Here is an 18,802-nt window from a genome sequence, read left to right as displayed (position 1 = left end):
CGCCGCCGTCGCCGCCCACCTCGAGCCCGCACGCCCGCCCTCGCCCTTCAGTCAGCCTAGCGCGCGCTCGCCTGTCACTCTGCGAGCAGCCGGGCGGAAGGGGCGGGGCCGTGGCGCGAACGCGGGCTCCCCATTGGTCGGAGGCGGGGGCGGGGCTTGGCACAGCCGCCAGGCTGGCCCCGCCCCCGGCCCGCGGGAGCGGCGGCGGCGGCGGCGGCGGCGGTGGCGGCGGTGGCGGCGGAGGTGGTGAGCGCGGGCGCGGACGGCTGCGCCTGGGGCGGCGCGGGTGCAACCGCTGTTGGACCGCCGCGGCCACCTCGCCCTCCGCGCTGGGCTCGGGGACGCCGTGCTGGGGAGGCGGGGCGCCCGGTGAGCCCGGCGGGCTGCGCCCCTCGGGTCGGCCGTGCGGGGGCTGAGGCGGCGCGGCCGGGCCTGGGGGAGGGGTGAACCCCGAAAGAGGCTCCCCAGGGCGGTAACCCGCCCTGCCGCGGGAGCCCCCGTCTCTGTTCATTGAACCCCTTTGCTCTCTGAACCCCTTTTCTCCCTGGACCCCACTTCTGCATCCTGAACCCCCATCTCTGCTCCCCGAACCCCTACCTCTGCTCCCTGAAGCCCCTCGTTTGCTGCCTGAACCCCTATCTCTGCTGCCTGAAGCCCCACCTCTGCCCTCTGAAGCCCCCATCTTCTGCTAACTGGACCCACCCTCTCCTGCCGGGGTGAACCCCTCTTTGCACAAACGAACCCCCCCCCACACGTCCTTTTTTCTTTACTGTCACCGCCAGACCAGCCTTCCCCATTGATGTAATCAACGGTCTGCAGCTGTCCAGTCCTTTCAGGGACACGGCAGCCAAAAGAGCAGTCGTGTTCCTCTGATTTTATTTTTTTGCGCTGTGGTCAACTGTTAACTCCCCAAACATGGGAGGGTTGTAAGCTTTGATTGTTTTTAAGCTTTGAATGTTTACAACGCCTCTCCTGCCGACGTTGGAGGCAGGCTGATTTATTCAGGAGCCTTTTAAAAATAATCTAGACGGGACCTTTGGGAGGGACTTTGGCTGTATTTTATTTATGAAAATCATCCAGGCGCCTCCCTAGGCACTGAGGCCAGTCACTTCTTTTTGGCATTGAGCCAACTCAGTGCAGGATGATGGAATTGAACCATCTCCTTGAGGATCAGCCCCACTAACCTTTGCCCTTGAGGGTTGTGTCTGCGTTGAAATGGGAAGCAAACGATGTTATAAACCACCGTGCAAATTTTGTTGCAGGGCACATCGCGTCAGACCTTCAAGTACTTTGTTTGTGCCAAATCATTACTGCTTACCACATGAGTCTAAATCATGACGGATGCCAAGTATGTCCTCTGCAGATGGAAAAGGCGATTATGGCCTGCAAAGGTGACAGCTATTCTTCTGTAATTTCAGGAATTTGAAATGACTTTCGGGTGACAAGTAAAATCTTTATCAGGAGATATCTAGGAGTTGCTTCAGCGAAATAATTGAGTCTGAACAGTTGGCGCTCCTCTCCGTTGGCACCGATTCTCCCTCCTTCCCCGTCTAATGGGGTTTTGGTCGAGTGCTTACAAGGTTATGCTTCCGGAAGTGTCTTTTTTTTTTCCTCACACTAGGGAAAAAAAAAAATTTAACAGAGTCAGCTATAAAAAGGCATGTAAGGCTGTAACTCAAGGAAATAGCTGGCCGGGAGCCCTGATAGTAAATAACGGGAGTATCTCGGGGAGACTTCCCAGCAGCGTTGTGGGAAGAGGGCCAGATAAAACCCTGGTTCTGGTCTGGGTCTGCTGCTGCACCTTGTGCCTCAGTTTCCCCGCCTCTGGAGTCCTTTGCTCCTTTAAGAATCATCTGTTGCATTTGTATTTATGGGTCGCCACAGCCTCTTACATTGTGTTAGCTGTTTGTTGTGTCTAAGTAACAAGGTTTTTTTTTCTTTCTTCTTTTTTTTTCCTAATGTAGGTCTTGGCCAAAACTGAGAAGTCAGCCAAAAATAAGAGAAAAAAGGGATTTTTTCTAGACGTTCAGATACTTTCCCTAGACAAAAAGTTAAGTGTTGTGATATTATCTTTTTTCCATATGAGATTTCTGATACTACCATTCCCTCCCCAAAAAAGTGAAGAGCACTCTTAAGGGCTTCTTATCTTTTTAGTTATAAATGGGATCAAAATAACCCAAAGCGGAAAACAACTGATTTTATTTCACGTAAGTTTGGAAATTGAAGATGTATACGAGGTACTGATGTCCAGAGAGATCAGTACAAAAATGGAACGAATTTAAATTAAACGCGAGGTAAACGCTCATTGGGGTTCAAGTAGGGCTGTTTCCTTCCCACAGATGTATTTGTGTGTCTTTTTTTCAGAAACTTGTGTGACAGCCCCCTGAGTTTTGGGATATTTGATGTTTGAGCCTGTGCCTCTGATAAACTGTCGTTTAGCATTCAGAAGGCAAACGCACGGGTGTGGGGAAGCACGTTATGTTGTGTTCTTGATCGTCCGTCCGTGGTGGAAGGACGTAGATGACCGGGAATGATTAAAATGCCCAGGTCATGTGTGTCTGACGGGAGAATTCCCAATTCTAAATAGAGAATGAAACCAAGTCAGCTCCTGCTCCCGCCTCCCCACGTCCCCGCGTCCCCATCCCTCTTTCTTCAGAGCCGCTCCTAAGCCTGCTTAGTCCACAGCTCACACTTTCCCCGAGGCTGGGAAGGTAATTGAATACTCGAGTTTGAAAGGAAAGCGCATCCTTTTAAACTAAAACACACCTGCTGGGCCGTAAACAGCTTTTAGTGACATTATCCTCTACTCTGAAAATCTAACAAAGGAGTTATTTGTGCAGTTGAAAGTGGGATTTGGCACATAAAAGCCACAATTTGAATTCATTTTTGCTCTTAAATCCAGCCAACCTTTTCTGTCTTAAAAGGGGAAAGGAAAAAACAAAACCAAAAACATTCACCAGGGTCCTTGCTGCCTCTCACCTCAGGTGCATGAATTCCCAGTTGGCCATGACTTTTTGTTTGAGTGGAAGGGTGCAAAGGAAGAAAATGAATCTAATTCTTTTGTCGTCTAAAGCAAAACATGTTTGAAACGTCTTGGTGGCATGGCTGGTGGCGTATAACGGCCGTTCCTGTCCCTGCAGAATTAAGGTGAAAAGCACGGGAGCCCAGATCCTGAAGAAGTCTCACATTGAAGGCATTGCTTCCTCGTTAGGTAAGACCATGTTTTTGAGTAACTGAGGTTTTAATAAAGTAAGAGGCAGTTTGGGAGAAGATGGAGACTCAGGTCTGCAAAGCGACCCTGTTCAGGGTTTTCCCCTTCATACAAGGGAACGTGATTTCCCTGAGCTGAAGGAGATGGGTCTGCTTTGTTCACCCTTTCTAGAATTTGCCCCTCGAGCCCGTCCTGTTCTTGACTCCTAGGATGGCCAGTGGTGGCATCAGGGTCCACAGGCCACATCCGCGGCCCTGCAGGCCATGCAGAAGGGGCGCACCTCCCTGAAGAAAGGGGGAGAGGCTTTTCCTCTTTTTATGTGTTTTGCTTATCGCGTAGCAAGACTGAGGTGGTTCTGTTGCTGGTCTGGCCTCCGCCCAAGGTCTGAGAAGCAGTTGGATGTGTATTTAAATTCTATCGCTGAGCCCAGGGGAGTAAAAAGGGTGTGACCGGCACCAGCCTTGCTGCCAGGGTGTCGCTGTCTGCGGGCTGTCGGGGCGGGGGCGGTGCGAGGCGGGCTGGAAGTGGAGCCCAGACTCCGGCCTCCTTGTGTCTCGTCGTAGGTCAGACAGACTTGGCCTGAGCCCGGCCCAGCTCTGCCCACGGTGCACACACCCCCTAGGAGACCGATCGGGCGCCGGCCTAGGCGCGCCCTTCCACAGGCCCAGACGCGGAAGCGTTCTCCCTGCTCAGACTGGGAGTGCTTACTTCACGTGCAGAGAGCTTTCTGTCCTGTGTAAAGGTTGCCCAGGGTATCTTCCAGCGGTAACTGTGACGTAGGGTCCATTTTCCTGCGTCTCTGGGGAAACCGCTCTCGTTCAGAGCATGATGCCCGCCTCGGGCGGCGGCGACCAGCACCTCTCGGACGCCGTGACTGTTCGTGCAGCCCGTGTTGGGGGGCCGCTTGCTTGTGGGCGCCTTTTCCGTTAGACGGGTAAACGCTGTGTTGATGGAGGCATCATTTATGCCTGCTGAGCTGTGGCGTCGCCTCCGTCCCCTCGTTCAGATAAGAGCACGGCACCTGCGCGTCGGCGTGAACGAGGAAAGCTGTTGCAGCGGGGAGGTCAGGCTGAAGTTTCCAGGCCCCTGGTGCCACTTGCTGGCTTGGAAATGCCCTTGCAGAGAAGTGTGGGCGATTTACCGGCCCACGAGGAGCCTCTTAGTCGTCGGTTTGTCACCCCCACCCCAGAGTACACTGCCCGCAGAGTTCTTTATTTAGTTGGTGTGGGTTTCTGCTGACCCTGATTGAATTTGAAACTGTGAGGCTGAGAGAGGATTGGAGAAACATCTGAATACGTTTTGCCAGGCGGCATTGTTTTGTAACCTGGAGAAATGTATCTTTGTAACCCAATCAGGGGAGGGTCAGTCAGTTTGCTTTTGGGAAAGGGAAGCCTTGCAGCCCTGAACTGTTTTTTTTGTCGTCCGGGTCCCTCCTTTGGGAAGATGTAGGTGAGAAGCGTCAGCCTCCCTTCAGGTGCCGAGACCAGCGGTCCCAGTGAGACGCCCCAGCCGGTGGAGCACCGCTCGGGTGCCGGTGCCGGCTGTCTGCCCATCACCAGGCTTTGTTCCTTTTCTGTCCTTCAGCCTTGCAGAACGAGGTTGCTGCCGCGCCCCTGGAGGAGCTGGCCTACAGGCGGTCGCTCCGCGTGGCTCTGGATGTTTTGAATGAGAGAACCCGTCCGTGTCAAGAAAGCTCTTCCGGGGAAGAGAGGACCACTCGGTCTCTGAGAGCGAAGCCCACGGAACCGGCCTCCTCGCTCTGCGACCCCAGCCCTTCGCCTTTGCTCCACGAAGACGCGTCGGGCAGTCCTGGGCACACGAGGAGGGAACGTGCGCCCCAGAGGCTGTCCGGCCCGCCCGCTCGCGAGGAGGACCCCGGGTGCAGAGTGGACCACAAGAAGGGGCTCGGGAGAAGCGGAGGCCTGCGCGCCCCAGCCGTCTCCTTGGCCGGCAGTGGTGCTCAGGACGGACGGGGATCCAGAAAACACCAGGCAAACCGGACGGTGAACTGGACAACGACCCTGAGTAAATGGGAGAGGAACCTGGCACGGGGGCCCAGGTGGGGTCAGGAAGCGCCTCCGTCCTCAGAGGGAGCCGGGGAGGAAGAGAGTGAGACGGGGGCCAGCCCGGCAGCCCTGCGCTCGCCTCCCGGAGGCGGGGCCGAAGGTCCTCCGGGCGGCCCCAGTGCCCGTGGCCACCCTGCCCAGCACCTGTGCCCGGACGGCGGCCAGAGGCCGGGGCCCCGCATGGCTCCGCGCAGCCCCACTCAGCTCGGCCCCGCAGAGGAGACCAGAGACGCCCGGCTCCTGGAGGGAGGTAAAAGCCCCGGAGAAGACGAGTCGTGTGCCGGGGAGGGGGCGGCGTCTGCTTCTCCCGTGGCCCATCCGGAGCCAGGCACCCATGTATTGTTAACTAGATTCTGAATGAGACTGTTACCAAGATAGATCCCGAGCAGAGATGTCCTAAGTCCTTTTCGTCTGTCTCTCCCACTGGGCTATAATTACCTCAACTGCTCCCAAATACTTGTGTGTTTTTATTTTTGTTTTGAAGCGGAGGGAGGGAGTGGAGGGGCGCAGGGCGGAAGCATGTGGCTGTGATAACGCTGCATCTGCTCCCCGAGGATTAATTCCTTTCTTCTTCCCGTCGCAGAAGCCATGATGCACTCCCGTTAAATTGGCAGGAATCTCAGAAGTGATTAACTCACTTAAAAGGCTCCTGACTTTTTAAGGATTCCCGTGTCATGTATTTCTGTGTGGCTGCAGCCAGGCGCTATGATTCCGTCCGTTTGGACGTTGTAGCATCCCACTTAGTTTTGAAATGCTAATTTGGAAATCCATTTCTGCACGACTGGTACCTTGCGCTCTGCCTGCCCCGCAGTCACTCCTGGGTTTCTGCCTTTCTTCGGCCCCTGAAAGGGGCCCTCTCCCTGGCGCCGGAGGCGCGGGGATGGTTTCCCAAGGGGCCTGGCCCCAGGGCCGCCCCCTCCCCGCATGTCCGAGGGCGCCTGCGTGAAGGGACAAGCCGCACGCAAGGACCCCTTGCCCAGTTCCTCCACCTTCCCTGCTTGCGCTCGCGGTCTCCCCTGCCCTCCTTTCTCTCTTATTCTGTTGAACGTGCTTTAACCGACGTGCCCGGCCTGAGCGAGGCCGCGGGGAAGTCTGCGTCGCGGCAGCTTTGCTCTCTGCGCCGATGCCCACGTATCAGGAGATGTTCCTGGGGTGAGTCCCTAGGACCGTGACGGGGGAAGTCTGATCTACCCTTGTTGGCAGCCCGTCCACCTTCTGAAGAGTCAGTGGAGTTGAACGCCGTGAACGCTCTCCTGGCAGAAGACGAGGAGGAGGAGGACGAGGAGCCCCCGAGAATCCTCCTGTACCACGGTAAGCGAGTGGCGCCTTCCTAGGGGGAGGCCTGCGGCGCCCGACGTCCGGGGAAGGTCTCTCGCTGCGCTGCCTGGGTTTCGTCCTGAGCCGAGGGCTTACGGAGAGGGAGTCCGGGGTCTGCTGTCCAGGACAACCACGTGAGGGGGGCTCCCTGGGGCGCGACAGCCCAGCCTCCCTGCTGTCCCCTCAGAGGGGACGGAGGAGGACAGCCGAGGGAATAGACGGGCTCTGTCGCCACCGCTCGGGCGCGGCCTGGCGCTGCCTCGCAGCCTTCCCGGACGGCGTCCCGAGCAGCAGGGGCTCGGCGTCCCCGCCCCCGGGCACAGGTCAGCTGCCCCTGTCCTCCCCGGAAGGGGGTCAGACACAGGCCCAAAGGTCAGAACCGGCCAGGAACGGAGAGCTAGTTTGCTTTCAACTGAATAATCGCGGACCGGTTTCAGTATTAGACTCGGCCGTTAACCGTTAGTCTTAACGTGGTCTGGGGGTGGTTTTGGTTTGGGTTTTGGACCTTTTTATTGTGAAACACTTACGCGTTCACAGGCTGCAGCGCGAGCAGCACGGGAGGCCTGGGGGCTTCTGCACGGCCGGGGGGCTGGCCTGGAGCCCCCCCGCCCCCCCGTCCCCCGTCGTCCCCACGCAGCAGGCTCCCTGCCCTTTCTGTGTAAGCGAGTCTCGGGCGTTTCCCGCGGGCTCTGCCGATTGTTCCTGGTGGCGGCTGGTTACTATGGTGTCTGGATGCTTCCGCCTGGGCTGCAGTGCCTGGGCTCCTGGGGAGTCACTGGGGTCAGCTCCCCGCGGGCTCGCTGGGCGCAGGGGGGCCGCCGTGCCTTCTTGCAGAGGGCGTTTCCGTCCCTGTCGCCACACGGGGGTCAGTTACAGCCCCAGAAACCCGGGTGTTGGCTCTTTTCTCCCGGTTTTGTCTTCCATTTGGTTTTGGTTTGCTGGTGTTTTGGCCGGCCGGCCCGGGTTGGCTGTCTGCACCCGTGACCCGTCGTCCTGGGGGCCACGACGCTCCTCTCGCGGGTGACCAGCGCTCCGCGTGTGCCCCAGGCGGCTCCCTGTCCCCCAGGTCCCCTTTCTCTCACAGCCCTTCCTCCTGTCAGGCACCGCAGTGTGGCCGGTTTTTGAATGTTTGAGTTATTTACACATTCTGGAACTTTTTTGGTTGAGGATGCAGTTAAATTTTGTTGAGAAGTTACTTGCAGTTATCTTACGATTGTTTGAATAGTTCTCTTTTTTTTAACACTTTAAATCCCCCAGTTTCCCAGACAGATGAGCTTCTCAGAAATTCAGTCCCCGTATGGGGTCTTCATTGTGTGCTGTGGTCTCCTTTCTGTTTATGTGCCATGCTCTTTAAAAAGTGCTTTATTCTGGAGTAACCTGAGGCTTACAGAGCAGTTGCAGAGGTGGCACCGAGCCCCCGCCTGCCCCCGTCCCCACGAGCACGGCGCACGGTCACTGCTAGGAAACCAGCTGTCACCCTGGCCGCGCTTGTGGTCGGCATTTGGGTTCCAGGGGCAGGACTTACAAACCTGCCCCTCAGACTCTCGGGTCTGTTAGGGGAACTATGTCAACACTGGGCTTAAACAATGTCTCCGTGTTTGCGTTTTCTCCAACAGCTGCTTTTGGTGCCTGTTATGGATCTAACTTGTCTCTTTTTGTTTTCCTTTCTTTCTTTCAATTCTAGAACCACGTTCGTTTGAAGTAGGAATGCTAGTCTGGCTTAAATACCAAAAATACCCCTTCTGGCCCGCAGTGGTAAGAATTCTCCTCCACCCCCTGCTCGCTCAGTAGGTCCCCCGAGCCTGAGGTCCAGCGTCCTCCATTCTTGACGCCAGGACCCGGGGAGGTGGTCCACTGTTCTGGTGTTACTGGGGAAACGCTGGGTCCGTGAGCATCGACGTGGACGCGTTTACCTAAGGAAAGGGGGTCTCAACCTTCTGGCACAAAGGATTGTGAGGCTTATAGGTCAGGTTTTTATCAAGCAGGCTTAGAAAGCCCGCCTCCAAAAAACGCCCATGGTTTGCTCATTTAAAATATTCTACATTTCAGCTTTTTAGTGTGCAGATTAGGGTGGGCATTCGTTGCACAGCAGGTGTTTGAGGTCCTGGCCGCGCCCCCAGTGCAGCGGACGCCCTTAAGTGTGGCTGACGTCCTGGCTGTGCCTCCTCCGCCTGCTTGGACGGTGCCCATGGTCAGTTGGAGAATTTGTGAGGCAGGGGCACCACCCGGTTGCCCTCGCCCCTGCCATTTCCACCTTAATTTCCCCCCCTTTGTCCTCTTCTGGCAGGGGCAGGGTTCTGATGGTTCTAGCTGTAGTTCTTTAACTTTTAGGAAGAGGCAGTGGTGTGTAAATCCTAAAGATAGCTGCCACAGTGGAGCGGCTTTTGTTGTCACGATGAGTCTGAGCTCATCCAGGTCAGCACGGCCTCCTGGCACGTGACTGACCGTCCCAGGAAGGACAGAATGAAATCTGTGCGGCATCTGTAGATAGAGCGCAGACATGCAGATGAACCGGGGTTGCCGTGCAGCTCCGTGGCAGGGTTTGAGGGGCTAATTATCGGGGACCCTCACTTCCCGAGGTTCCCGTGTCCTCCTGCGGTTGGCAGCCTTCTCCCCGCCTCTCCGCTTTCCCCAGTTCCCGGGGGCCCTGCTGGTTCATGGGTGCCAGCGGCGCAGATACCCGTGGCGTGCGGGCTCCATCCTCACCCACGGCGCTGGTGACACCGAGAGGGGCCCCTCTGGGGTCCACAGCCTGCCGCCTCCCGCCTGACATCTGCTGGGCCCGGCCGGGCCTCCCCGAGCTCGCTTTGCCTGTCCCCCAGAATGAGGAGGATCGCGCCCTGAGCCGGGCGGAAGTGCTGAAGGCAGCGGCCGTGAGTCCTCTTGTTGTAGAGCCCCGGCTCTGCTCGGTCGGAACAGCACTGAGGGCCACGCGGCGCTTTCTGAGCGATTCCCGGTGTCGACTGTCAGCCCGAGCCGGCTGCGTTCCTTGTCACATGCTTGACGAGGTGACATCAGGAAAGTGTCGAAAACCCACGACCTTCTGGGTCCTTGACACCTGGTTTTCTTGGATCTGCCAACAGGTCAAAAGTGTCAGGCGAAGAGATAAGAAAGCGAGTGTGCTTTTCATTGAAGGAAACATGAACCCCAAAGGCAGAGGGTAAACCCACTGTTCTCTGCTCTTGCTGAGTACTTCTGGGTGGAGGCTGGCGAACGGGGCCGGGGTGGGGTCCAGAGCCCCGGATGAGGGTCCCCACAAAGGCTGTGTTCAGGGATGCGGCCAGATGGTTGGGTTTTCCAGACTGCTTGCCGGCTTCCAGAGTCAGCCCCGCCGGACACTCCTTGGGCCCCCATTTCCCACAAACTGCAGCGGAGTTGGCTCCCTGCAGGGGCTGTGAGCAACCCCCTGCCCAGTCACCCCCCTCCGCCCAGTCCTCGACTGGGGGCGGAAGCACCATCTTCCCGGAGCCGGCCTGGAAGCATGGGCACACCTGGGCCCAGCTCCGAGGGGCTCCCTCCTCCACCCACGAGCCTGCGCTGGCAGAGGCCCCACGCTTTCCCAGAGGAAGGGCGCTTTTAGGTCGCGAGATGGGGCTGGCTCCCGTGAACCTCTGCTCTCTCTGCTTCCAGCATCACGGTGTCTCTCCGGCGATTGAAGCACTTTGATTGTAAAGAAAAGCAGGCGCTTCTGGTACGTGGATGGTTGTTTGCGCTGCTTTGAAGGGCTGGCTTGGTGGCTGGTAACGGTGTCCTCCACCACGAGGCCCTTCAGACAGCGGTAGTTGTGGGAGTGACGCCTGGCCCCGGCTGCTCCGCTGGGGGTCACTGCCCCTGGGGCGGCTGCTGGCCGTTCCCCACTGAGCAGGTTTGGCGTGGAGGACAGGGCGCCCTGCACAGAGGGGAGGTGGGAGAGCCCAGGGCCAAGGCCCACAACTTGCGGTTGCATCTGAGCCGCCGCCGGGAAGAGCACCGTAGACCCCGAGGCTGTGAGCCTGAGCACCACGTACGTCAGGGAGCACCATCGCCGTGGCCCTGTGACCGGCCCAGCCCATGAGTCCCCAGGAGCTGGTCCACACAGGGTGCTGTCTGTTAACTCTGAAACACCCACCACTTCGTTGTCCCAACTTTCAAAAACACAGACTGCGACTGGGTCGGGCAATGGGGCCCATGAGCCCCGCTCCGACGCGGGTGTCTGCTTGGCCCCCGGTCAGCGGGTTCTGGGCTCTGCCTGGGGTGACGCCTTCCCGTGTGGGAAGCAGCATCTGAGCTGGTTCCCCGGGTGAGTGGGATGCGGTGGGGCTGTCAGGGCATCTCCTGCCGACCAGCTGTTCTCTCAGGGCAGCAGGCCACGGGCCTCAAGTGCGGGCGCTGCTCGGAAGGTCGGCACCCACGCTGGACCCAGCCTTGGGCTCTTGGGACCGGAGGGCGGGGGCAGAGGGGAGGGGGGAATCGAGTTTGAGATTCGTGTGCCTCAAATACCTGAGGAATGGGTTTTATCGCAAGGATGCCTGGGTTCAAGAAGATGGCGTGTAGGCTTTGCGAGACCCGGATGCCTGGGCATGTCCCCTGGAAACGGGCCGTGGGAGCTCGGGCATGTGCCGGCGACACCCTGCTGTCCCAGGTGCTGGTCAGCGAGCCTGGCCGCGGCCCAAGCGCCCTCCGCCTCTGGAGCTGCCCGCCCCTCCCATCACACACCTGTGGGTCTCAGGCTGGTCTCGCTGGTCATCCCAGCTCAGGGGTTCTCCCTGGGGGTGACGGCCTTGGGTTGCTGTGAGGATCACACGCCAGGGGTCCCTCCACCGGGGCAGCACTTCTTCCCACTGACCGTGTACAGTTGAGGGCCACGGGCCCAGAGGTGTCTCCCACGGGGTTCATCTCCTGCAGCCTCATGTCTTGTCCATCTGATGGCCCGTCAGCTGCCCTGCGGTGGGTTTTCGCCTTCCTGCTCTCAGGGTGTGTGGTGTCTCTCTCGGCCCCGAGGGCTCGGCTCACAGGGGACCGTTTTCTGAGCAGCCCCGGCCCCAGACATGCCTCGCAGGGAGCCCTGTGCGGGGGCGTCTGCAGGCCCCTTCCTGGACGAGGGGACTGAGGACGCGGGGCCTCGGAGGTGCTCCCGGCTGACGCCCGCCGTCTGGGTCTTGTTGCAGGACGAGGCCAAGGAGGACTTCGACCAGGCCATCGGCTGGTGCGTCTCCCTCATCACCGACTACAGGGTCCGGCTTGGTACGTGGGGCTCCGGCGCCCCTGCACGAAGTGACGGGGGGCAGCAGTGCGGGGCCTTCCCTGAGGGCCCCCGAGGGTGGAGGGTGGCCCGGTCCCCATAGCTGTCTGGCCCAGCCCCGAGCAGGCTTCTCCCCATCCCAGCGGACAGGCAGGCGCCTGGTGGAGGCTCATCCTGGGTCTGAACAGAACGGTTTCCTTTGAATCCGGGCTGGTTTCCATCCGTCCCAGGTCCGGCCGTGGGGGGTCCTCGGGCTTGAGGTCAGGGCGCACACCAGCTGGACGACCCGGCAGAGTCCGGTCCTGTGTGTGACCTGACTTCCCTTCCGCCCCTGTGCAGGTTGTGGTTCCTTCGCTGGCTCTTTCCTGGAATACTACGCGGCTGATATAAGTAAGTCCGCCCGCAGCTCCTTTAAGGTGGGACCCGCTCTTTTGCCCGTTAGGAGTGGCAGTCTTCTTTGAGCTCTGGAGGGGTGTGTGCGGCGGGCAGCGCGCCCCAAGCCTGAGGCCTACGGTCCAGCCATGCCTGGGTCCACGGGGTCCCCTCGCTTCCCTCTGCTGTGGGGCTGGGAGGGCGGCTGCACACCCACACCTGCCGCCAGTGCCCAGGTCACCTGCCTGGGGCCGGGGCATCAGCGTGGCCCTCTCCCTGCCCTCCTGTCGCTGGCATCTGCAGGGTGCCGCTGAAGCAGGGTGGAGGGCAGAGCTGGGGCGAGGGGCGGGGGTCCTGTCGGCGGGAGAGCCCTCGGGGACCGTCCCGGCGCAGCCCACGTGGTCGCCGAGGGCGCCCAGTCACGGGGGTGCGCTTCCTCCGCAGGCTCCCCCGTCCGCAAGTCCATCCAGCGGGACGTCCAGGGGACCAGGTTCCCCCCGCTGAGCGGGGTGGGCCCCGAGGAGGCCTCGGCAGGGAGCCCGCGGGGCAGGAGGCCGGCCTGCAGGAAGGTCCTCCCTGACCGCTCGCGGGCCGCCCGGGACCGGGCCAACCAGAAGCTGGTGGAGTACATCGTGAAGGCCCGGGGCGCCGAGAGCCACCTGCGGGCCATCCTGAAGAACAGGAAGCCGTCCAGGTGGTTGAAGACGTTCCTGAGCTCGGGTCAGTACGTGACCTGTGTGGAGACGTACCTGGAGGACGAGGAGCAGCTGGACCTGGTGGTGAAGTACCTGCAGGGGGTGTACCAAGAGGCGGGCAGCAGGCTGCTGGCACGCGGGCACGGGGACGGGATCCGCTTCGTCCTGGATGTGCTTCTGCCCGAGGTGAGCGCCGGCGGGCCCCGCAGCACCCCGGGGTGTTGGGGCCTGGGCGTCGTTCTCCAGAAGCCTTCCCGGGGCGGTGCCGCCTGAGCCGTCCACGGGCAGGGCCTGGGGCCTGGGGGCCTGAGTCTCCCCGAGGCGCTGTGGGCTGGGCGCTGCGGCCTGGGCCCCTCGGGTGGTCCCTGGCCCAGGGGAAGGGGAGCTTCAGCTTTGCGAATGCGCTTCAGCTGGAGCGCGGGCGGTCGAGGAGCTGGTGCACGGCCCCTCGGCCCTTCTTCAGTTCAGGGAGGACACTGCTGGCTGTGAATGGAACGTGTGGGAAAATGTCACCAGGCTCTAAAGTGTTGAGCTTTATCGTTGTGGAAATTTCAAATATGTTAAGAAAAATTAAGTAGCGCCGTGAACCCTCACATGTCCGTCACCCGCTGGAATAGTGCGGCCTTGCTCCACTTGCACTTCCAGCCCCTCCTTCTGGATTGTTTTTTATCCGTGCGTACTTTCATGTGTGTCTCTAAAAAGGGTGATCCTCCCCCTGGGGACACTGGGGGACGTCTGGGGTTGTCTGTGGTCGTCACGAGTGGGGGGCTCCTGCCGTCCTGTGGGTGGGGACCAGGACGCCGCTCCACACCCCACGGTCCAGGACGGCCCCTGTGTCAGCCGTGCCGAGGGGAGAGAGACCCTGCTCTGAACCAGAAGAACTCTTTAAAAATAAATAGCTACGATACTATGATTTCACTCCAAAAAAGTAACAGTGATCTTTTGATATCAGGCATCTATTGTGTATTCAGATTACTGCTTTGTGTTTTCTTGTTTTTTTCCTTTTTTTTTCTTTTTTTATGGCCACGTCACACGGCTTGTGGGATCTTATTAGTTCCCCAACCAGGGATTGAACCCAGGCCTGGCAGTGAAAGCATGGAGTCCTAACCACTGGACGGCTAGGGAAGTCCCCAGGTTCTGCCTTTCTCTGCTTTTGGTGACATGAACTCTCATCTCATCCAAAAGAGAACGTTGTAGATTTAATTTGGAAACATCAGGAGCAGAGATTTCGTAGACTGCACGAGTGTGAGCTGGGAGGGCTCTGGCGGCCGGGGCGTGGCTGGACCGCCCGCCCACGCGGCCTCCTCCGAGCTCGGTGCGAGCCGCCAGGCCCGGCCTGAGCCTGACGTGCGCTGCCCCCTTGCAGGCCATCATCTGCGCGATTTCCGCGGTGGACGCTGTGGACTACAAGACGGCCGAGGAGAAGTACATACGAGGACCTTCACTCAGCTACCGGTAGGCAGGCCGCGCTGCGTCCTGAAGGGCTTCGTCTCCACGCGCCGGCGGCTGTGGTGGCTGGGCTGAGGGGCCCTGGTCCGAGCTGGCAGAGCTGGGCCCACCGTGCCCTACGTCCTTCATGGGGCTGATGTTTGCCTCCCCGACGTTCTCCCCCGTTGCCTCGATGCCACGGCTATTTGAGGAAACAGCGAGATTAAGCAGCAGCCGCTGCCCGGACGTCCCTGGCTGGCGGGAAGAATGCGGTGATCAAGATGTTCCTCTCACGCTGGTGTGGTTAGCGCCCTGGACTGGCGGTCTGGAGCCCCTAATCCCATCTCTGGGCGGGCTGCCAGGCCTTGCTGGGAGCAGGCGGGGCCGCGTGGCGGTGACAGGCTGAAGAATCAACTAGGGTCTCATGGTACAGACTCTCCCCAGCCTCAGCGGCTGCCCTGCACACCCGCTAAAGAGACGGTGCTCCCGGGAGAGTGAGGTCCGAGCGTCCCATCTCCAGCCGGCACCACCCTCCTGCTCGGGCTGCCGGTCGGAGGGCGTCCTGAGTTTCCCGCCGCCTCAGCCGGCCGCAGGCACCCCGGATGCCTGTGGAGGGCCGTGGGCTGTGCCCCGGCCGCGCCCTGCCGCCTCAGGGACGCCGTCTGAGCGCCGAGCGCTGAGCCCGGTCCCTTGGGCCGGGTGTCAGTCGGGCAGTGGGTCTGTCCCAGTGCGTCCACCTCCCGATTCTTTTCACGCCGTAGTTGCGTTTAGGTTCTTGTGCACAAACCATCGAGCCTCGGCACCACGGCGGGGTTTGGGTCTCCTCGTGGGGTTCTTAGGCTGCTGTGTTGCGTTTACCTTTGGGTCGTCCCCCTCAGGATCATATTCCTTGTTGATCCTGAGAGGGGCAGCCAGTCAACTAACTGATCATGTAATTTTTTGTTAACAGATAGGCATTTAAAGGACAATTTGATATTTCATCATTTTTTCTTTGTAGTTTATTTTTCTTCATTGTGGTGAAATACCCATAACGTAAAATTCACCATCTTAACCATTTTAAGCACACAGCTCAGTGGCATTGAGCACATTCACACTGTCAGGCAACCATCCCTACCATCATCTCCAGAACTTTCTCATCTTCCCAAACTGAAACTCGGTCCCCATGAAACACTCACTTCTTTGTTTATGGGGGTTTTTTTTGTTTGTTTGTTTTTAATTGAAGTATAATTGATTTACAATATTATGTTACTTTCAGGTGTACAGCAGAGTGACTCAGTTATATGTACACACGTGTGTGTGTCTGTGTTCTTTCTTTTAGATTTTTTTCACTACAGTTTGTTACAAGATACGGAGTATAGTTCCCTGTGCTATATAGTAAATCCTTGATGTTCATCTATTTTATATATAGCAGCGTGCATCTATTAATCTCAAACTCCCACTTTATCCCTTCCCACCCTTCCCCTTTGGCAACCGTAAGTTTGTTTATGTCTGTGAGTCTGTGTCAGTTTTGTAAATAAGTTCATTTGTGTCATACTTTAGATTCCACATATAAGTGACATTGTATGGTATTTGTCTTTTTCTGCCTGATTTACTTCACTTAGTGTGGGGACTTCCCTGGCGGTCCAGTGGTTAGGAGTTGGTGCTCTCACTGCCGCAGCCAGGTTCCATCCCTGGTTGGGGAACTAAGATCCTGCAAGCCGTGTGGCATGGCCAAAAAAAACTACAAATAATTCACTTAGTATGATAACCTCTAGGTCCATCTGTGTTGATGCAAATGGCATTATTTAGTTCTTTTTTATGGCTGAATAATATTCTATTGTATATGTGTACCACATCTTCTTTATCTATTCATCGATGGACATTTCGGTTGTTTCCATGTCTTGGCTGTTGTGAAGAGTGCTGCAATGCACATTGGGGTGCATGTATCTGTTTTTTTTTTTTTAAGATTTTTTTTTTCAAGATTTTTTTGATGTGGACCATTTTTAAAGTCTTCATTAAATTTGTTACAATATTGCTTCTGTTTTGTGTTTTGGTTTTTTGGCCATGACGCATGTGGGATTTTAGCTCCCTGACCAGGGACGGAACCCACACCCCCTGCATTGGAAGGTGAAGTCCTAACCACTGGACCGCCAGGGAAGTCCCTATCTTTTCGAATTAGAGTTTTGCCTGGGTATATTCCAGGAGTGGGATTGCTGGATCATATGGTAATTCTGTTTTTACTTTTTTGAGGCATCTTCGTACTGTTTTCCATACTGGATGCACCAACTTAACATTCCCACCAACAGTGTAGGAGGAGGGTTCCCTCTTCTCCACATCCTCTCCAGCATTTGTTATTTGTAGACTTTTTTTTTTTTTTTAATATTTATTGATTTGGTTGCACCGGGTCTTAGTTGTGGCATGTGAACTCTTAGTTGTGGTATGCATGTGGGATCTAGTTCCCTGACCAGGGATCAGGTGATACCCCCTGCACTGGGAGCATGGAATCTTAACCACTGTGCTACCAGGGAAGTCCCGTTACTTGTAGACTTTATAACGATGGCCATTCCGACCAGTGTGAGGTGATACCTCATTGTAGTTTTGGTTTGCATTTCTCTAATAATTAGTGATGTTGAGCATCTTTTCGTGTGCCTGTTGGCCATCTGTATGTCTTTGGAGAAATTTGGATTTAGGTCTTCTTCCTGTTTTTCGATTGGGTTGTTTGTTTTTTTGTTATTGAGTTGTATGAGCTGTTTGTATATTTTGGAAATCAAGCCCTCTTCAGTTATATCATTTGTAAATATTTTCTCCCAGTCCATAGGTTGATGGTTTCCTTTGCTGTGCAAGAGCTTATAAGTTTGGTTAGGATCCCATTTGTTTATTTTTCTTTGATTTCTCTTGCCTTGGGAGAGGGTTTATGTTTATTAAAACAGAATTGCTGACTAAAACGAAGTGATCTCCTTTTGGTTTTGCAGGGAAAAAGAAATATTTGATACGCAGCTCCTGGAAGAAAGGAGCCGGCGAAGCTGAGGCCGGTGGAGGCAAGGCCCTGCACTCTGGAGCACAGGCGGGCCGTCGGCCTCCCTGACGGCTGCCGCCTCTGTTTTCCTGGCTCTTGTGGAAGGTACAGCTCCTGAAAGGGTTTGAAAGGACAGAGACTTTTTTTTTTTTTTTTTAACTTTACGTCATTACCTGTGACTGTACCGTGTAGGTTCACAGGAGGTGCACGTTTGTGTTTTATGTTGAAAAGCACTGTACCCAACGTTAAACAGGAGCTTTAAAGACTCTGATATGAACGTATGGCTCCCGCAAGATCAATGTATTTTTCCGTTTGTTTCCCTCCTGTGTGTGGCTCCTCTTACGATGGCTCCTGAGTTTGCTGTGCCTCTGTTACATGTTTTTGAGGCAAACCCGTGTTTGTAAGAGGCAGGACCCGAGACCCGCTGCTTTCCCGTGCTCTAGCATCTTCTGGGACTCATGCAGGAGAGCAGACGGACCGGCAGTCTTTCCAGCCTCTTTCCGCACGGCCCCCATGTGGGTTTCCCCGCCCGGCCTTGTCACCGCGCAGCCAGCTGCCCAGATAGCTGTGACGATCCCACCGGGCTGCTGCGCCCGCCCGGCCCGGCCAAGGTCATTGTGTGCACAGCCTGGGCCTGGGCCGTGGGGTTGCAGCCCGGCGCCCGTGGAAACCAGTCCTTTGTCTGGAAGCCCGAAGCACAGATGGGTCCCCCGATGCCTGAGGGTCCCAGGCTCAGGACCCTCCCCCACCACCTTTGGAGAGAGTTGTGTGAAGGCCCGGTCCTTGATGTGGTCACAGAAATTCTGTTCTGGTTTAAAGCCACACACGGTGGATCATTTATTCTAAGCTGACGCGAGGCTGCCTGTGGAAGGAAACAGCCAAGTCCCCACCGTGATGGCTGGGCCGCAGCGTCTGAGCACGGCCAGTCCTCCCCGAAGCCGGCACCGGCCAGTGAGCGGCCGCTGCAGAGGACGGTTGGGGAGAGGTTCTCGCGGGCGCCGGGGACACGGGCCCTGATCCTGACGGGAGGCTGGGTCCCCGCGGGAGGGAGGTGCAGAGATCACTGCGGGGACCTGTGTGTGGTGTCTCTGCTGGTTTTGCTGAAACCTAAGCAGAGGTGCAGACACGGCCCTGGAGGTCCCGCTGAGCTGCCCCCCAGGGCGGTCGGAGGGGCATCCCGTGTGGGCCAGGCTTGGGAGGACGGCCCCGCCAGCATCTCCACCGCGGCCTCGCTCCCTTCTAGAAAGGTCTAGACAGCAAGCCTCCTTGAAGTGGGTCAGGATGGAGAACAGGGTGCTCTTGTGGGTGAGGCATCCACGTGGAATATTCCGTTATTGTGAAGTATTTTTATATATCTGTGTTCTGAGCTCTGGTTGTGGAATTGAACTCTTCAGACTGGAATTAAATGCCGTTTTGCAGCCCCGCCTGTTCTTTCCTGGGCCCCACGCGCAGCCCACCTTGGGCACTCGGGCCGGCCACGCTGTCCCCGACGGCTGC

At 57.4% G+C, this 18,802-nt stretch overlaps 1 protein-coding gene across 1 annotated transcript; it reads left to right on the top strand.

The window, feature by feature from the left end:
* Positions 1-222: 222 nt before the first annotated feature.
* On the top strand, positions 223-18,723 carry PWWP3A (PWWP domain containing 3A, DNA repair factor). The gene is made up of 14 exons (XM_036848284.1): positions 223-369; positions 1,263-1,391; positions 1,965-2,050; positions 3,141-3,211; positions 4,796-5,527; positions 6,481-6,588; positions 8,279-8,349; positions 9,678-9,754; positions 10,225-10,285; positions 11,742-11,817; positions 12,155-12,205; positions 12,632-13,068; positions 14,249-14,337; positions 17,262-18,723. The coding sequence occupies exons 2-14, from the start codon at positions 1,335-1,337 to the stop codon at positions 17,314-17,316; spliced, it is 1,971 nt and encodes a 656-aa protein (XP_036704179.1). The 5' UTR covers positions 223-369; positions 1,263-1,334; the 3' UTR covers positions 17,317-18,723.
* Positions 18,724-18,802: the final 79 nt, after the last annotated feature.

The sequence above is a fragment of the Balaenoptera musculus genome, chromosome 3 (assembly GCF_009873245.2).
Source record: "Balaenoptera musculus isolate JJ_BM4_2016_0621 chromosome 3, mBalMus1.pri.v3, whole genome shotgun sequence".
Taxonomy (NCBI): Eukaryota; Metazoa; Chordata; class Mammalia; order Artiodactyla; family Balaenopteridae; genus Balaenoptera; species Balaenoptera musculus.
The sequence above is the reverse complement of the archived record's forward strand: the minus strand, read 5'-3'. Positions and strand labels throughout refer to the sequence as shown.

Bases quoted from the DNA above. Each gene is read 5' to 3' on its own strand.
- PWWP3A (XM_036848284.1), top strand. From the start codon at position 1,335: ATGACGGATGCCAAGTATGTCCTCTGCAGATGGAAAAGGCGATTATGG. The intron at 8,350-9,677 runs GTAAGAATTCTC...ATCTGCCAACAG, and splicing joins ACCCCTTCTGGCCCGCAGTG to GTCAAAAGTGTCAGGCGAAG. The intron at 9,755-10,224 runs GTAAACCCACTG...CTCTGCTTCCAG, and splicing joins ATGAACCCCAAAGGCAGAGG to CATCACGGTGTCTCTCCGGC.